Source organism: Sarcophilus harrisii, chromosome 2 (genome assembly GCF_902635505.1).
Source record: "Sarcophilus harrisii chromosome 2, mSarHar1.11, whole genome shotgun sequence".
Lineage (NCBI taxonomy): Eukaryota > Metazoa > Chordata > Mammalia > Dasyuromorphia > Dasyuridae > Sarcophilus > Sarcophilus harrisii.
The window spans coordinates 323,683,542-323,703,770 of NC_045427.1; the positions used below are offsets into that span (position 1 = coordinate 323,683,542).

At 33.7% G+C, this 20,229-nt stretch overlaps 1 protein-coding gene across 8 annotated transcripts in view; it reads left to right on the forward strand.

Annotated features, from left to right (window-relative positions):
• FUT8 (fucosyltransferase 8) overlaps window positions 1-20,229 on the forward strand; it is a 394,186-nt gene that overhangs the window by 255,533 nt on the left and 118,424 nt on the right. For 7 of the 8 annotated variants that reach the window (XM_031952733.1, XM_031952735.1, XM_031952731.1 and 4 more), the window contains one exon: window positions 11,068-11,182. In XM_031952733.1, the coding sequence (XP_031808593.1) occupies window positions 11,068-11,182 (115 nt within the window). Of the gene's footprint in view, window positions 1-8,956; window positions 9,068-11,067; window positions 11,183-20,229 lie in introns of all 8 variants that reach the window. The other variant, XM_031952739.1, reaches the window with a different exon arrangement.

The following is a 20,229-nucleotide window of genomic DNA, read 5'->3' on the forward strand; positions in this document are numbered from 1 at the left end:
AAAAGAAAAGATATTATGTTCATTTTCTAGAAAAATCAAAACTCCTGAAATAGATTGTTAGTTGTAATAACAATTGACATAAAAAAGTATATGATTCTTAAGGCCTGGAAAGATATATCTAATGTGAATTCAGTTACTGACTTAGATAATATATATTAAGTAATTTCATATCCCATTCTTGTTACATAAACATAAAATCTTAGAATCATCTTTGAATTTACTCTCTTCCTCAACAGATACTTCAAATCAGTTGCCATCATGCTTCATCATTCCTTGTTTTGAAGCATCTCTCAAATTTGCTCATTCTCAATCCCCTCAATCACTACTACCCCTGGTGCAAATCCTAATGACTCCTTTTTGCAACAGCTCCTTGCCGATCTCTCTTAACTTCTTTTTGCCTTATTTCTGCATTCTATCTAACTTTTTTTTAGTATTGTTGATTTCTTTTGTTTTGATGTCACAATCATTTCTAGATCTCTTATTTCTTCTTTTCCCTTTCCCCATCTCTCCCTCCAATGAATTTTCCTTAACAAAGAAAAAAATACTTCAATCAACCCAGTTGACAGTAATAAATTCTGGTAGTTTATGTGGCATATACCATATACAAAGCAGGGGATAGATAGCTATATTTCTCTGTTTCTTCTCTTGAGTTAAGCTTGATCATTATAATAACATCATTCACCTTCATGTTTATGGTCTTTTCATTTACAGTATTGTAATCTTTTTGTATATTTTGTATATTGTATATTTTTATATTGTATATTTTTTTGTATATTTTCCTAGTATTGCTTTACTTCAGTGTTCTTCTTATCTCTTGTTTCTTATGATTTGATATTATAACAAACATGGACTTTCCATTTATGTGTATTTGGTTATTATTACTCTTTTTGAAATAAACAAATACTAATTTCTCCCTTTGTGCTTTTATCAAGATATTTAACCTGTCTTTAATATCGTTCTCATATGCTTTAAATATTCAAATCTTGACTATTCAAGACTTTAATTCAAATAAACAAATATTAATTAAGCCTTTCTGGGGATGCAAAAATAAAGGCAAAACTGTTTTTATCTTAGTAGTCTTACATTTTAATGGGCAATGTTGTAAAGGTACTCAGATATATAAAGCCAAGATCTTTGAGGGAATACAAGTAAGGAGATCAAGAAAGGTTTCTAGTAGGAAACTCTTGATTTATTCATAAAGCAGCTAAAAAAAAATTAAGACCTGCATTTGATAAGAGAATCAATTCTAGACACTAAAGAGGAGAGTAGCCTATGCAAAAGCTTATTGTGTAATGCAAAATTTTAGGGAATAACATCTAGACCATATTGTAGAGTGAAAGAAAATAATCTGACTATTTATAAGGGTAGGTGAATATAGGCTTGTGAAGGATTTTAAATGCCTAGAGGAAAAACTGGCATTTTATCCCAGGGCTATAGTGAAGTAATGAAAATTCTTGAGTAGGAGAGTGCTGTGATAAGACTTAAAATTAAAAAAAATGATTTAAGAAGTTGTGCAGCAGATGGATTAACGAGGATAGAGACTTTAGGAAGGGAACTAATCAAGAAGTTGATACAATAGATTCAGTGAAATGTAATGAAGACCTAAAGTAGCATTTTTGCTGTATGACTATAGAGGAGATGAAGTTAATGATGTTGTAGGCATTGAATGAAGATTTAGCACTTGTTTGGATATGAGTCAACCTTTACAGCCCTATTTTAAGTCCTCGAATGCACTCTCAACTACTGTAGCCTCTATTGACACCTTTCATCTTTGAATCCCTACAACTTAGTGGCTGTAGTAGCTTTAATCGGTGTGAGAATTCCTTTAATTGTTGGCCATATCAACATGAGTCCATATAGTACATCGAGATAAGCTCTGGACTAAGATTCACAAGATGGGTTTCAGTCCTGGTTCTGCCATTCAGTAAATATTTAGGCTAATCACTTATGAACTTTAGTTTTCATATTGTAAAGTAGGGTAATAATACCTTCCTAGATACTTCAAGAGGTAATGTAGTAGTGGTTAGAGAACTAATGTTAAAGTCAGTAAGATCTGTTCAGGTCCAGTCTCTGACAGACTAACTAAATATGATCATAGAAAAGTTACTTATGTTCTCATTTCCTTACCCCTAGGCATCTCCTTAAGATTCCACATAGTGATCTTAAACTATGCTTAGGAACGTCATATATGCTATAGGAATTATGCCATTTTGTATTCAAGAAAGAAGTTTCTATTCCAGAAATTTAAGTCTGCTTCTGTTCTGTTCTCTCTGTGGAGAAAAAACATTCACCTTAAAAAATGTGTTTTGCAGCATATGAGGATCATATGAACCATGAAACTATAGAATCACCTACAAACATAAGCATTTAAGAGGTGTCAACTTTTTCCCCCACAGGTATCCATGGCTTTATTCCTCCTAAGTAAGCACACATACACACACACACACACAGCACAGTGGGCAGGATAGTAGTATAATCGCATAGTGGTCTTTATTAGAGCCTTTCTGGGCTGGATTGTTTTGAGGAACTGAGAGTTTATAGGAATCTGTCCGAGATAGTTTTCTGACACAGCAGGGGAAGTCTGGGTTCAATATGTCAATATTGTAAGTAACTTCAGATTCATGAATACTACAAGAAACTTGTGATACGCCCAGCAAGAAATACTCTGTTTCGAACAGATCCAGCCTGGAGAGCAATTTGGAACTATGCTCAAAAAGTTCCTCCTCTCCCTCTTCCTCCTCCTCCTCCTCCTCCTCCTCCATAAATAACTGTATAAATGTGTATGCATATATTGGATTTAACATATATTTCTACCATGTTTAACATATATTGGACTACTTTCCATCTAGGGGAGGGTGTGGGGGAAAGGAGGGAAAATTAGAACACAAGGTTTTGCTAGAGCTAATGTTAAAGAATTGTCCATGCATATGTTTTGAAAAATAAAAAGCTTTAATAAAAAATGAATAAAATGAGAAATTAGATTTTAAAAAAGAAATATTCAGTTTTAATCCAATTCACAGGTCAGTCCATCCTCTGAATAGAAAGGGAGCTTCAGCAAGTGATTAGTAAAGTCTTTAACCATTCCATCTTCACAGAGGACTTCAGTTAGGTCTTGCTGAAGTTAATAACTTCACCCATATAATGATTCACATCTGTGAATCCCCAACAAGTAGTCATCTGCCTGCCAAGCAGATGAACACATGCACATTGTTGTCTCCTTTGTTAAAATCCCTAGTGGCTTAAGGAGAGCAGGAAACTAAAGTTTTTTGCTTTTCTAACTAAAATTACACTGTACAGATTCTTAACTTAGAATAAGAAATAAGAAAAATATTATTAATCATTGCATTTTTCCTCTTCTTTACTTACCTTGTTTATAGATGGTAAAAAAAAAAAATGGAAATAAAGTTGTTAGTGAATAATGTGAACGCATTAAACAAATGCTTAAAATGCAGCACTTGCTAACGACTCTATTGTGTCAAGCCACTGTGTAGAGTTAGTCTGTTGTTAATTTAGGCATGCACAGTAAAAACTTGGCCTGAGAATTCTGAACTGTGGCAGCGATTTTTAATGTGCATGTGTTTTTTATTATTAATGGTGTTACTTTTTTCAGTTGGGCTATTACAAGGCATTATGTATTAGCTATGGACAATGTAATAGTTTTACTTGATGTATAAATATAATAGTTCATTTTCGCTCTTGAGAGGTAAATGTAGAACTGAAAATTAATAATACTGTAAAGTATTCCCTTTAGTAAATGAATTACTCTGTAGCTTAAAAAAGTAGGGATTTAGAAATACTTAGTCTACATTGGTATAATAGAATAGATTGTCATTGATCTTAGGAAATAAGGCTGTGTTGACAACACACAATGGCTGATCATTTCTATGTTTTTAATAACAATTACTCTATTTAGCTTTTCTGTCTTCCAGAGTTCTTAAGAGGATTGAGTTAGTATGTTTAAAGGATTTTGCAAACCTTAAATGAATGAATTGCATATGTATATGTATATTTCAAAATGTCTGGCCTGGAATCAGGAAGACTCTCATCTTCCTGAATCCAGATTTGGCCCTATGTCCTTTATAGCTGTGTGAACTTGGGCAAGACACAACCCTGTTTACCTCAGTTCATCATCTGTACAATGATTTGGAAAAGGAATGGCAAACCTCTCCATTATTTATGATAAGAAAACCCCAATTGGGTGGACATATGAAGAGTTAGACATGATTGAAAACAGCTGAACAAAATCATATATTTAAATTGTATATTATACATAATATATATTACATGCTATATATTGTATAACATCTTATATATCATGTCATGTGTATATTATATGTAATAACATATCTATATAGTCCTCTTAGGAAATGTTTATAGTGAGTCACACTTAACAACATTGGGAATAGGAATCTATTAATATTCAACTTACAGACTAATCAGAAATTCTTGGAGGAATAGAAAATTTTAATTATAACAATTCCTGGTGATGGTACCAGCTTTTATGGTTTAATGAGAATCTTTTTTTTTACATGAGAAGGGGGTGATTATGGAAGCAGTAGTTTCTCTTTATTTGGCTATTTATATACTCGTGAATGGCCTTTGAAAGAGGGCTAATAGATTGCCTTGGGCTAATTATTTTAGTGACTTGTGTGGCAGAGGGGTGGGGTGGGTTGGGGTGATTTGTTTTTTAGACTACTTTAGGCCTCTAGTTCATACTTGGTTTCCACCTTCATCTTGGCCCTTTGAACATCATCTGTATTGATTTTGAGAGTGAGAGAATGAAAACTAAATGGTAAAGTGGTTTAAAAAAAAAAAAAACTGACCTTGGAGTTAGGAAGAAACTGAGTTAATATCCTGCCTCGGACTTTGGGATCTTGGATACATCACTTACTTATAGTGTTTCAGTTTGCTCATCTGTAAAATGGGATGAAGGTTAGATTCAGTTGGCCTCATTGAATGCCTTTTCTAGTGCTGATTCTGAAGGAAACTGGTGGAGAGCTCTGGCAATAACCTGGCTTTTCTCTGCCATTTTGGCTTTGCCTCTCCCCAAAGTCTGTTCCAAATCTAAATCTGATTCTCCATCAATAGAGAAATCGGCAGTAACTCCAAAATTCTATAGATTTGTTATGTTGAGAATCTTTATTCATAGGATCCCAAACCTTTAATCTCCATGGTGATCTTCCCTTATTACCAATCATCATCTCTTATGTGTTTTCAATTTCTGCCTCTCTGATATTATCCTCCACTCATTTCAGAAACATCTGTGCTAAAAATATGACTAATATGGAAATGTTTTACATGATTGCACATGTATAAAATATATCAGATTGTTTACCATTTCAGGAAAGAAGAAAAAGGAAAGGAGCAAGAGCTAGAATTCAGAACTCAAAACTTTAAAAAAATAGTTTTAAAAATGTTTTTACATTTTATTGGAGGGAGGGCATAATAAAATAATATATATAAAAATCCAAAGAACAAGAAGAAAAATAAAATTCTCGACCTACCTTACCTTACTTCCTCAAGCTATTCTCATATATTTTTCCCCTTAAAATTTTACAAAAGAGTATTCTAGTTTTCTACTCCTGACTTCTAATTTCATAATTCAAATTTCATAATAGTTTCTTCACTAATTTACTAAAACAGTTGTTTCAAAGGACTTTGTAATCCAGTCCTCCTTCCACTAGTTATCCTTCTTAATTGTGGCGATTGACCTTGTTGAACACTTCTTTCTTCCTGATACTTTCCTTTCATGGTTCTCCTTCTGTCTGTCAGATTACTCTTCTGTTTCCTCTGCAGTTTTCTTTATCTTCTTCTACATGCCAGTGAATTTAGGGTTACCCAGTGTTCTGTCTTAAGCTTTCTTTTTTGTCCTGCCAATACACCCCTTCTCTCGGCTATCTTAATCCCTATGACTTCATATATGACATATTTGTCATCCCCAGATGAGTCCTAAATTCTTTTTTCTACATAAGCTTTTCTCCAAGTCTCCTGTTCTGTGTTTTAAATCACTTATAATAAACTTGAATTCTCCTCATTCATGTCTAAAACTAAACTCTTTGGTAATAGAGAACTTTTCTTCCAAAAACTGAACTCCCCTTAATTTTTCTATTTCTATTAGTGGCACTATCATGTTCTTAATCATATATTCAGTAATCTTAGCTGCCTCATCAACTCTATCCCCCCCCCCCCCCCCACACACACACACACAACATACTTCAGTCAATAAGTTAAAAGCCCTCTTGATCCTACTTTTTCAGTATCTCTCACTCCCTAGGTTAGGCACTTTTGTTAATCTCATCTGGTCTTCCTGCCTATGACTGTCCCCAGTAGAATTCATTCTTCACAATGCTCTCTCAGGAATATTCCCAATACTATTTTTCATCTCTTGTTTTCATTCTCCTTTATTCTGCTGCTGCCCTTGCTTATGTAGTACCCCATACCTAAAAGAAGCTCCCTCTGCATTTCTATCTGTTGAAATCCCTCTTTGCCTTCCATCTTTTGAAATTCTTTTTTTTTTTTCTTATTCCAGTGCCCAAGTCAGATAACAGCCTTTCAGTTTCTCTTGTTGAAAGTAAAGAAATCTCTTCCTCTTCAAATTTCTATTCATGTTTTACTCCTTTGTACTAGTTGCATACCCTGATGTGTTGCCAATTATATTGTGTATATGTACTCCTCACTCTTCTGTCCTGAATTAGATTGCAAGCTTTTTTGAAAGTGTTTTGGAAAAAGCATTTGATGTTGTATGGCCCTGATCAGCTATTTGATTTTCAGCAAATTAAATCAGCTCTGTGGACGTCAGTTGCCTTCTAAAATGAAGATGTGAAACATGTGGTCCACAGAACTCTCAAATGTTTACTGAACCAGATTTTAATGTTAGTGGGATATATTTAACAAAATAAACAAAACCTCAATAAAATAGAGAAAATATTACATTTTATGAGATGAACCAAATCAGTTCCAATACAGCAGTAATGAAATGAATAAGTTACACCCAGGGAAAGAACTCTGGGAGATAACCATGAACCACTACATAGAATTCCCAATCCCTCTATTTTTGTCTGCCTGCATTTTTTATTTCCTTCACAGCCTAATTGTACACTATTTCAAAATCCGACTCTTTTTATATAGCAAAATAACTGTTTGGACATGTATACATATGTTGTATTGAATTTATACTTTAACATATTTAACATGTATTGGTCAACCTGCCATCTGGGGGAAAGGATGGGGGAAAGGAGGGAAAAAGTTGGAACAAAAGGACTTGCAAATGTCAATGCTGAAAAATTACCTAAGCATTTATCTTGTAAATAAAAAGCTATAATTAAAAAAAAATCAGTAAAAAGGAAAAAAAGAAAATATTGCATTTTAAATCTGAGTTCATATGTAGCCTGCAAGAATCCCTTTATACCAATTAATGGTCTCCATATCTGTTTGAGTTTGACACCCCTGCTCTAGGTGAACTTTTAAGGTACTTTCCAGCTTTACATCTGTGATTTTATTATCTTATATTAAAAATGCGTAATCTGTATCTTCCAAATAGAAGGAATTTCTATCATTTAAAAAATAAATTTTTTAACATGTCTGTGTTACAATTGTTGATGCTGTGTAATATATAGCTGGAGTGTAAGGGGTAAATTGGTGTTTGAATACGGGAAGGGGAAAAAATATCAATTAATTTCCAGAAGTCTTTTCTTTTTTCTTTTGACTCTTACCAGCATGCTTTTTTGTCTTTCTTAAATGAAAACGTCAGAGACATATTCATATTGGGTGGTATAAGTCAAAAAAGAACATCATTTCTAAAAAATCATCTCTGAAGTTTATGTTGCTAGTGTAATTTATGTTATACTGTGTGTTGATTAGATGCCAAGTCTTTCACGAGTTCAAACCAAGTCAAATGTGGAGAAGTTTCTCATAAAATCTGTAGTTAACCTCCTTTCACGTAAGTCAAGAAAACCCTAGAAAAACTGGCATTTGATTTGTTTTGCTTTCCCAAGGGTCTTCAGCTTCCTATCACTACTCATTCTAACAAGTTCTTGAATATAGGACAGATTTTGTCATACTTTCCAAAAATACAAAACGGGTTTGTGCCTGCGTACTTTAACCATTAGAAACCTTCCTCACTTTTGAGAGAAACCCTCTCTCTCTTTTGGTGGGTCTTTTCTCCCCATGACTAAATATGGTGCCAGCAGAGGGTCATAGATTAAAACAGGTCCAACCCCTTCATTTTGCAGATGTGGACATTAAGACCCAGAGAGGTTTGATGACTTGTTCAAAGTTAACACGGGTAGTAGAAGATGGCAAAATCTAGTATTCAAACCCATCTTCTCTGAGATGGGTCCAAAATTCACAACTCTTTCTACTGCACCAACTTCTCTCATTAAAGTCTGGGCTGTACCCTACTGCATGGATTTCTTTAGTACAACAAAGACAAGGTCTACAGGTTTTCTCCTTTCCTTTGTGGTCCTTTGTCTTGTTATTCTCTGAGGCACAGTTTTCTGGCCACATTGGTCTCTCCACTACTATCTAGGACAAGATTCACAGGTTCTAACTTCCCCATTGTATCCCCTTCACTTTTGTCAATATCTCCATTTAGCACCAGTTCCTTAAGGCATGTTGTTCCCTCTGAGACTATATGGATGCACAGGAGTATCTCTAGATCCCTGCACAGTTCATTGTATCAATCTCTTTTTCATGGTTTCCATCCTTATTTATGCCATCTAATCACCAAAGATTTATTTAGCTTTTACTGTGTGCCATACACTGGTTTAATTCCTGGGGATACAAAGAAAGGCAAAAACACAAAGGAACATTTGTAAATAAAGGTGGGAAACTGCATCAATTAAGTAAATATATATAGAGAGAGAGTAGAAAGAAGGTAGCATTGTGAGGGGAGGCTCAAGTTTGTAGGAAGACAAGAAGGCCTTCTGCGGGTAATATTTGTTTTATATCTTGAAAGAATCTAGAGATGTCAGGAAGCAGAAGATGAGAAAGGATTTCAATCACGAGGAACAACCACTGTCAAGGCATAGAGATGGAAGATAGAGTGTTTTGTGTAAGGAACTAGTGTGTAAGTATCCAAAAACAAATGGCTTTGTGCTCCAGGAATGAAGAGAGAGGAAGGGCTTGCCCAAAGAAGACAGAAAGCTTACCTGTAAGTTTCTTTGAGTTATTGTGCAGTCACTTCAGTCATGTCCAATTCTTTGTGAGAACATTGGGGTTTTTTTGGAAAGGGTACTGGAGTGGTACATTTCCTTCACCAGTTCATTTTACGGATGAGAAACTGAGGCAAACAGGATTATGTGACTAGGCCAGATTTGAACTCAAAGACATGATCTTCCTGATTTTCAGATCTAGTACCCTAATTAGCTGCCCCTTAAGCCTCTTACCCTACTTTATTTCTTGAAATTCTTCCTGACTTTAAGAGTGAGTGTGTGTGTGTGTGTGTGCATAGACACATTTTATTCTCAACTTAATAAATCCCAAATAAAATGGGCATTTCCAGAAAAAGCTACAAGAATAGTAAATATATTTTTGCCTCATTTTCCCAAAGTAAGGCTAGTATCATTGTCTCCTTAGAGTACCACTGAGGGCTTGGAGTGTCTCTTTTCTAATACCATTGACTTACGCCTCCATTCTGGTGTGGTCCTTCCCAACCAATTCCATTTAACCAGTTAACATAAATTAGCATTTATATTTGCTTATAAGATATATCAAGAATATAAGTGCTAACATTTCCCCTCAACACCTCAGTGATTCATTCTCCATTATTCCACTTTGGTTTCTGGGGTAGAGTGGGATCAGGTTTAATGCAATTTCTAAAGTTCATTAAAAATTTAATGAGTTCTAAAGGCAGTATCTCTGCTGGATGAGTTCTTGTCTCAGGTAGCAGTGATTTGAGCCCCCAAATTTTCTGCTGCTTGTTCCTCACGACATCCATATTTTGCTGGCTGAAAAAACAAATGTAGACTCCATTTCTTTACTGCTGGTCCTTGGATGGTTAAGTCTCCTGTATTTTGGAAGTGTATAAGTTGTAGTCATTTCCAGTCTTGTTCCTCTGAGATAAAAAAAAACCAATGTCCCATGTCTGCCTCAAAGGGGGAGGGTTTACATCCTCTTCCTTTACAACATAATTTCTTGCTGGAATGCCATCAGTCTAGAAGAAGTTACATGACAAGGTTGAAACCAAGTTGACTGATGTTTTTTAAATGTCTGTCTCCTTTCTACTTTCAACTATGTAGCTGGACCGCCTCAGAGAGACCCCTCATCACTACTTGGTTGGTAGACCAGAACAAGTAACTATCTTCTCAAGATCCAGATCTCTCCAAGGTGCTTCCATCACATAGCATCATGACCATCCCCAGAAGCAGATTTCTCTGCATCTTTCATGTGGGGAAATTGCTCACAGGCATTCTACAAACACTCATAAAAACTGTACTCTTTGACTAGTCCCTGTTACATATGACACTACAATTCTCTGTTGAGTATTAGTTAATTTCTAAGTATATGACAAATTCAATATAAAAATTCAACCTATAATTTTGCTATCTTGCTTGTCGTTTGTGCCTCAGTGTTTTTGTATACAATTTAAGATGATTTAGATGTCTCAAAATCAGTACATTAAATTGAATCCAAATATAGAGTCAAATATAGAAAAAACTTTTCCTTTTTCATATTTCTCTAGCTACTCATGGTGGCTAAATAACAGCATGGATGTGAAAAGCTGGGAAACCATGCTTTTATAATATAGAAATAGGTACTATTTGAAGGTTCATTTATTAATGAAAATATTTTTGTGTCTTTTCTACATTGGGATAACACCTATGCAGTAGACTGTTTCCTGAATCAAGGACAGATGTTTGCTGTAATAATAAGACTTCTTTAGGTGTGAATGTCACAGTAGGTAACAATAGCCCATAGTCTCATTGAAAAAATGTAATAAATATCAATCACCATAAGATGTTTAGTGTATTTGTGTAATTGGAAACTCTAATTCCATTTATGAATTTTACCAAGATTTCTGATCTGCTATCCTTGAATTAGATTTCTGTTGTTACCTTCTTTTTATAGGTCAATAATGACAGATCTGTACTACCTCAGTCAAGCAGATGGAGCAGGTGATTGGCGAGAAAGAGAAGCCAAAGATCTGACAGAGCTAGTCCAGAGGAGAATAACATATCTTCAGGTAAGGTTAGGTTAAGCAGTAAGCTTGAATTAAGAGGAAGAATAACATTGCAAAAAGAGGTTGTTTAAGAAACATTTTAGGTCAGAAAATTATAAGAACAGGAATAATTGGTGATGAATGAATGAAATGAATGACTTAATGAAGCTCTAGTGATACAGATATAAAAACAAAACATTCCCTGCCCTCAAGGAGCTTATATCCTAATAAGAAGAGCCAACACATGTAGTGGGATTAGTGTATGGTATTTTTCTTAATCAAATGTCTGATTCCCACTATTTTGGCTTTCTAACAGAGTAGACTAATAACTGAAAAGAATAACTGTATTAAATTTGTACTGATAATCTCCCTTCCCTCTCCTTTTGAACACCTTTTTATATGGCTGTAGACAGCATAGTTTTATCATGGACAGTGATCTTTTTTTACTTTCTAAGATTGAGGAATGTTAAAATAAAATGATCCTCTTATATATATGTATATGTCAGGGTACAGATTTTCCTACAGTGAAACTAGGAAAGATAGAAAGTCACATTTTTAAGGAGACTATTAAGAATCATACTGATCTAGTTTTGTTCTCTTTTTCTCATGGCCATTCATCAGAGGTGTCTCTAGAATGAGAAACACTTCACCTCCCGTAGGGTAGAGGTAATTATCCCTTATCAACGAGATACTCATTCAATGAACTCTAAACAGCTGGTAGTACAGAACCATCTTCTTCATTTAAAATGGAAATAGCTCTGTTTTCTGAGCATTTTCCATTTCCATTCTGGTCATTAAATTTTATCCCATAAAATTATTATCTTTAAGCTATGATCTGGTCACACTCTAATCCCCACCTCTCACCCCCCACTATAGCATGTGCTTACCACCTGCTTCAGTTAGTTTCTCTGTTTTTCCTCCTGATTTTAAGTGGCCAAATGTTCTTAACTCAAGTGCTAATTCTTACATATGATTGCTGATGATTATTGTTTCATATTAGAGTATATATTCATATGCTTATGAATTCCTTTGAGGATTTTATTCTAGAAGTTAAAAATAAATCTTTTAAATTGCTCTAGTGAATTTGACCTTATGTTATTTTTTTACTTTTAATTTCAGTCTTACCACTGACCTTCCACAAATCCTCATTTTATTCAGTTTTCAGTGTGAATCATTTTTGTGTATTGAGAAAGATTTTTCTACTTTTATGATGAAAAAAATATTTTTTTCAAAAGAACTTTAACTGTGTGACCTTTTTGGTTCTAAATAAGAGAGTTCTTTTCTATTTTTTTTAAAGAGGACAGAAATCTTACAGAAAAAACTTATCTAGAAAAATATTTTTCCTTCAATTATTTTATATGTTCATAGCCTGTTTTCCCTGCTGGAGTTTACAGATTTCTTGGGAATGGAAAACAGTTCCACAATTTAAAATTCAATTGTAGTCATTAGGATAAAAATATTCAAGATTAAAGATTTTACTCCTAAGATAAAAAGGTGACAGTTACTTATATTTTATTGTTCTGGGCCATGCTGAGTCAATAAAAATTTATTAAGCACCTAATTTGTACTAGGTACTGTGCTAAGCCTTAGGATTACAAAAAAAGAAGAAAAAGAACTGCCTCTGAGGAATTTACAATCTTACAAGCTAGATAACAAGCAACCAAATCTATACAAGCTAACAAAGCCATTGTTTGCTTGGATATGTAATTTATTTTATGATCAAGTAGAAGGAAATTGAGATGATATTTCTCACTTACAGTTTCTTAATATAACTTTGTATGAAGTTTGGTTTGGGGCTAACATGCTTTTTTCACAAACTATGATCTAGCCAAAGTGAACTCCTAGTTATCTTGTGATCTTGGCCCTATTACTTTTTGCCTCCATGGATTTGTACAATCCCCTTTTCTCATGTTTGAGATGCACCTCTCCATCTCTATTTGTTCAAGACTTGCCCCAAGCACTAGATATTTGATAAATTCTTCTGTAGTCCCCATAGTTATTAGTGTTTTTTCCCTCTTTAATTGCCTCTCTCTATATATCATATATCTTAAATTCCCCAAGTAGAAAATAGGTCCTTTCTGAGTAAGGACCATTTCATTGTACTTTTCCTGGACCCAGGACCGTACCTAGAAGTCCATTTTCCATCTGCTTAGAGAAGGAGAGAGGTTTCTATCTCTTTGTTGGTCTATTATTTGCTTCTGTTTGATAATCATTTGAAAAAAAAAAAAAGATAAGCATTTATATAGCACCTAGAATGTGCCAAGCACTTTTCACAAATATCTTATTTGATCCTCACAAAAACCCTGTGAAATAGTTGACATTATTATTCCCATTTCTCCGTTGAGGAAACCAAGACAAATAGAGGTTAAATATCTTGCTTAAGGTCACACACTTGTCTCAGTTCAGATTTGAACTCATATCTTATTGATTCTATGCCAGCCTTCTATCTGCTGTGCAACCAGGACCCTCTACTACTCCCCATCCCCTTGTATCAGATAAGAGAATAAAGTGCCTTTCTTTTCAAGAGATAAAAAAGCTGTAGAGCAGGTAATTGAACAGTTAGAGTCATTAATTGAATGGCTAGATTCAAAAGATGAATCATTAATGATTTAAGGTCACCTTAGCAGATGGTCTTCGGTAAAGTGTCTCAGAGATCTTGTCTGGTTCTATGCTGTTTTAAATTTTTTATTTATTTATTTTATTTATTATTTTTTATTATTATTTATATATATATTATATAAATATAAAATATATATTATATATAAATATAAAATATATAAAATAAAAAATATAAATAAAATTTATATTATTTATATATAAATAATAAATTATATTATTATTTAAATTATTTTAAAAAATTTAAATTTTAGATAAAGGCGTAGATGGGATGCTCATAATATTTGCATATATCACAGATGCAAAGGATTGATAATAACATCGGAAGACAGAAACAGAATCCAAAAGGATCTTTAAAGACTGAAGCATTGAGCTGAATCTAATAAGATAAAATTCAGTGAGGATAAATGGAAAGTCTCGCACTTCATTTCAAGAAAATTAACTTCATAAGTACAGGTTTGGGGGTCATAGACAATAATTTGTCTGAGCTTTAGTGAACTGCAAGCTCCAGCGTAAGTATGGAGCAGCATTCAAAAATGCAAATGTGAACTTGGGCAGAATTAAACATGGATAGATACCAGGAATAAGGAAAATGATAGTGCCAGTGTCCCCAGCTCTTGTCAGACCTCATCTGGTAGATTCCATTCAATTGGTAGCACTATGGTTGAAGCAAGACATTGATGAGCTTTGGGGCAACCAGAATGATAAGGGCATTGTGTTCATGTCAGATGGTGTGATCACTTGAGGGAACTGGAGATGTTCAAGCTGGAGAAGACAAGATTCAGTGTGGTCTAAAGATATTTCAAAGTTTGTCATGAGATTAGACTTAGCTGGTTTGGCCATAGAGGTGAGAACCAGGAAGTTTCAAAGAGATCCATTTAGTCTTGTTTTCAGGAAATCTTTGCTTCTGTGAATTGAGTTAAATTGTTCTTAAGTGAAACATCCTTGCAAATTTGAGATTTATACAATTTAGATTATGAAACAGAGATCAACAATAACATTTAAAGACAAGTATCAGGACACTAGGCAATGAAATTGTAAAAGGACAAGCAATATTATACTAATACTAAAAGGCTAGGGAGGTATCAGAGCTGTCTCACATAACAGAAATATCTCACTTAACATAACATAACATAACATAACATAACATAACATAACATAACATAACATAACATAACATAACATAACAACTATGTTAAGTATGAGTCCTGATTCTTTTCCTCAGTAAGTTATATTTGAGCAGTGCTATTTGTGGCCAGATCTTATTAGCTCTAGCCAAAAGCTCAAACCATTTTATTTTATTTATTTATTTTTTTTTGTTTAAAATAAGTTAGCTTCTTTCAAAATTTTTAGTGCTACCTTTTGGTTTTTTATATCATTTTCATTTTCAAATTGATCCTTTTCCTGTGCCCTTCTCTCGTAGCACAGAATGGAAAAAAAAGAGAGATAAATTCAACAAAATTAACTAACACATAACTAGTGTATGCAGTATTCTATACCTAGAGAATCATCATATCATAGATTGAGAGCTGTAAAGATTTTAGCAGCCATCTAATTCAGCCCTCTCATTTTACAGATGAGGAAACTGAGAGAGGGATTGAGTGATTTAGGCAGTGTCACAGAGGTGGTGTCAGAGTTAAAATTTGAATTCAGGTTTTCTAGACTCCAAGCCAATGATGTAACCTTGCATCATACTTTAGTTGCTCCTATGTCTCCAAAAAGTGGGCAGCCATTCATTCATTCATTTCTTGTTTCTTTTTCAAGGACAAACTCAGTCAATTAGTGATTCAGCTTTCATTTAATATTTCTTGTTTTCCATGTTCTATATATGTGACTCCATCAATTCAGAAAAATCTTTCCAGATTTCTCTGTATCATTCTTATTCATCCCTTTTTTTATAGCACAGAAATAATCCATTACATTCAGTTATAACAATTTGTTTCAATTAGCCATTTATTAAATGTTGACACATGGCTTACTGTGTACCAGACCCCATTGTATTGGAAGACCAGTCAGTAGGGAGAATTGCAAGGTCCAACAGTCTGGAGAGTATAACATAACAGTGTCAAGTGAAAGCTTTGGGATCTGCACAATAACCATTCTTAATACTGCCCTTTTGCCATAATGGGAAACTACAAAAGGTAGTTACCTGCTGCCCTCCTCTTTAATTTGCACTTGCAAATCAGAAGCAGTCACTACCATTCTTTAGTATATATGTTTCCATCTGGATGATGACAATCCATTTTTTAAAAATTATCTTTTTTTAACAATTAAAGCTTTTTATTTACAAAACCTATACATGGGTAATTTTTCAACATTGATCCTTGCAAAAAACTTTCTGTTCCAAATTTTTCCCTCCTTCCCCCCACTCCCTTCCCTAGATAGCAGGTAGTCCAGTACATGTTAAAATATATGTCAAATGATATACATACACATATTTTTATACATATATACATACATACATATTTATACACTTATCTTGCTACACAAGAAAAATTGGATTAAGAAGAAGAAAAAAACCTGAGAAAGAAAACAAAATACAAGCAAACAGTAACAGAGTGAAAATGCTATGTTGAACCACACTCAGTTCTCACAGTCCTCTCTCTGGGTGTCTATGTCACTTTACATCACTGAATAATTGGAACTGGCAATCCAATTTTGTTAACTAGAAAAAGTGTTTTCTGAAGTTCCAAAATCTAAATATAATCCATATACTATATACTATATACTATATATATATATATATATACTATATACTATATACTATAATCCTATATACTACAATGAGGTAGAAAAAAGCAGGGCTAATTCTGAGAGAAAGTTTTAGGGAAAATTTGTTTAGACATTGAGGTGGCTCTTATATTCTGAGCAGTTTTAATATTTTTACCAAAATATATTACTTTCACTAATTTCTTATAAAAGTCAAAAATAATTTTTGAAAATGAGGAAATTGAAGCCGACAAACTAGGATTAGGGAAAGAAACTCATTCCCCTATCCTGGTAAATTATGTCCTTCCCTCATTAAAGCCACATGCACAGTGTGGAACCTTTACTTCTGCATACCATTTAATTTAGTCAAATATAAATTATATCTTTCCTTTCCTAACCTTCTTTGTTGGCACAATGTGTTGGAAAACAAGTCATTTCCCTTCTGAAAATCTGTTTCTAATTTCTAGCCTTTCTTCCCCATGGCTCAGACACCTGTTTCAGCAAATGATACTGATATGCTTGACTTCCCATATTGTGCATTTATCAGGAAGAACCAAAGTAGGCCCAGTTAGAGATATTTTACCATATTGCCTCAGCAAAATCTACTTGGTCATTGTCAAAATATAAGCTGATGCTTAATATTCAATAAAGAAAACATAATCACACTGTGAGAAATAAGAAGGCCTGGATTGATTTGTATGATGGGGAGATGGGTAACCCAGAAACAGTTTTGTCATGAGCATTGCAGGAGTTTCTCAGAAATTCAAAAATATGGGCTCATTCCTAATCTTGCTTTTATGTGTTTCTACATTGGTTCATCTTCATTCACTTTCACAATTTTCAGATAAAAAATAAAACTGGTTAAAATCTAGCTTCTTTTTCACAGTATAAGAAACTTGTCTCAGAAGAATTTGTATCTGTAGACTTTCAGAATGTTTCAAAAAAGGAAAAATGTAAACATATGCATTGGAATTCAAAAATTCAGAATTTTCTTTTTCTCTTCTATACTTACTACCTGATTAGGTTGGTAGAATGCATATCTCATTGGGCTTCATTTTTTTATATAGAATAATAATATTCCTAGATTTGTAGAGATATTTTCTGGATGGATGAGGGAATTTTGACAGTGTGCTTAGAAATGCTTTGAAAGGTACATTGGAAATATGAAGAAGTAATTTGCTTTTAAGAATGGAATAATGAACAACAGCATACTAAGGGTGCATGTCTTTAATAATATCTTAAATCTTCTTGGCATGTTTTTGCCATCTAAATGGCCTATTTACATCACTTTTAAATAATTCAAACTACTCCACAGTTTATTTTAGATGATTATTTAAGGATTCAAGGTAGATGATCCATAAGATTTCTAATTTTGTCAAATTTTCACTACTAAAGATAATTTTTCCTTTCATAGTTCATCATTGTCATTAAAAAGTATGTTCAATTCAAAAATCATTGTTTGAAAAATGAAATGAAGGAGTTGAAATACTGTGGCCTCTGAGGTCTCTTCCAGTTCTAGTTCTTTTTTTTTTTTTTTTTTTTTTATTATAGTAACTTTTCATTGACAGAATCCATGCCAGGGTAATTTTTTTTTTTTTAAATATTATCCCTTCCACTCACTTCTGTTCATGTTTTTCCCTCTCACCCTCCATCCCCTCCCCTAGATGGCAAGCAGTCCTATATATGTTGAATATGTCCTAGTATATTCTTGATACAATGTATGTGTGCAGATCCAAACAGTTTTCTTGTTGCACAGGGAGAATTGGATTCAGAAGGTAAAAATAACCCGGGAAGAAAAACAAAAATGCAAACAGTTTACATTCATTTCCCAGGTGTTTTTTCTTTGGGTGTGCTGCTTCTATCCATCATTGATCAATTGAAACTGAATTAGGTCTCTTTGTCAAAGAAATCCACTTCCATCAGATTACATCTTCATACAATGTCGTTGTTGGCGTATATAATGATCTCTTGGTTCTGCTCATTTCATTAGCATCAGTTCATTAATTCTTCCCAACCTCTTGTAGTCATCCTGCTGGTCATTTCTTACAGAAAATAATATTCCATAACATTCATATACCACAATTTACCCAACCATTCTCATTGATGGGCATCCACTCAATTTCCAGCTTCTAGCCACTACAAACAGGGCTGCCACAAACATTTTGGCACATACTGGTCCCTTTCCCTTCTTTAGTATCTCCTTGGGGTATAAGCCCAGTAGAAACAATTGCTGGATAAAAGGGTATGCAGTTTGATAACTTTTTGGGCATAATTCCAGATTGCTCTCCAGAATGGTTGGATTTGTTCACAACTCCATCAACAATGTATCAGTGTCCCAGTTTTCCCGCATCCCCTCCAACAATCATCATTATTTTTTCCTGTCATCTAGCCAATCTGACAGGTGTGTAGTGGTATCTCAGATTGTCTTAATTTGCATTTCTCTGATTAATAATGATTTGGAACACTCTTTCATATGAGTGGTAATGATTTCAATTTCATCATCTGAAAATTGTCTGTTCACATCCTTTGACCATTTATCAATTGGAGAATGGCTTGGTTTCTTAGAATTGGAGTCAGTTCTCTATATATTTTGGAAATGAGGCCTTTATCAGAATCTTTAACTGTGAAGATGTTTTGGTTTGTTGCTTCCTTCTAATCTTGTTTACATTAGTTTTGTTTTGTACAGAAGCTTTTTAATTTGATGCAATCAAAATTTTCTATTTTGTGATCAATAATGGTCTCTAGTTGTCTTTAGTCCAAATTTCTTCCTCCTCCCACAAGTCTGAGAGATAAACTATCCTATGTTCCTCCACTTTGTTTATAATCTTGTTCTTTATGTCTAAATCATGGACCCATTTTGATCTTATCTTGGTATAAGGTGTTAAATGTGGGTCCATGCCTAATTTCTGCCATACTAATTTCCAGCTATCCCAGCAGTTTTTGTCAAATAATGAATTCTTATCTCAAAAGTTAGGATCTTTGAGTTTGTCAAACACTAAATTGCTATAGTTGACTATTCTGTCTTGTAACCTAACCTGTTCCACTGATCAACTAATCTATTTTTTAGCCAATACCAAATGGTTTTGGTGACTGCTTCTTTATAATATAGTTTTAGATCAGGTACAGCTAGGCCACCTTCATTTGATTTTTTTTTCATTAATTCTTTTGAGATTCTTGACCTTTTATTATTCCATATGAACTTTGTTATTTTTTCTAGATCATTAAAATATTTTCTTGGAAGTCTGATTGGTATAGCACTAAATAAATAGATTAGTTTAGGGAGTATTGTCATCTTTATTATATTAGCTTGACCTATCCAGGAGCACTTAATATTTTTCCAATTGTTTAAGTCTGACTTTATTTGTGTGGAAAGTTTTTTGTAATTTTGCTCATATAATTCCTGACTTTCCTTTGGTAGATAAGATTCCAAATATTTTATGTTGTTGACAGTTATTCTGAATGAATTTCTCTTTGTATCTCTTGCTGTTGGATTTGTTGGTGATGTTATAAAATGTTGGGATTTATGGGGATTTATTTTATAACCTGCAACTTTGCTTAAGTTATGGATTATTTCTAATAGCTTTTTAGTAGAATCTCTGGGGTTCTCTAAGTATACCATCATATTATCTGCAAAGAGTAATAGTTTGGTTTCCTCACTGCCTATTCTGATTCCTTTAATCTTTTCTGACTCTTTTGCGAGGCTAGTGTTTCTAATACAATATTGAATAATAATGGTGACAGTGGGC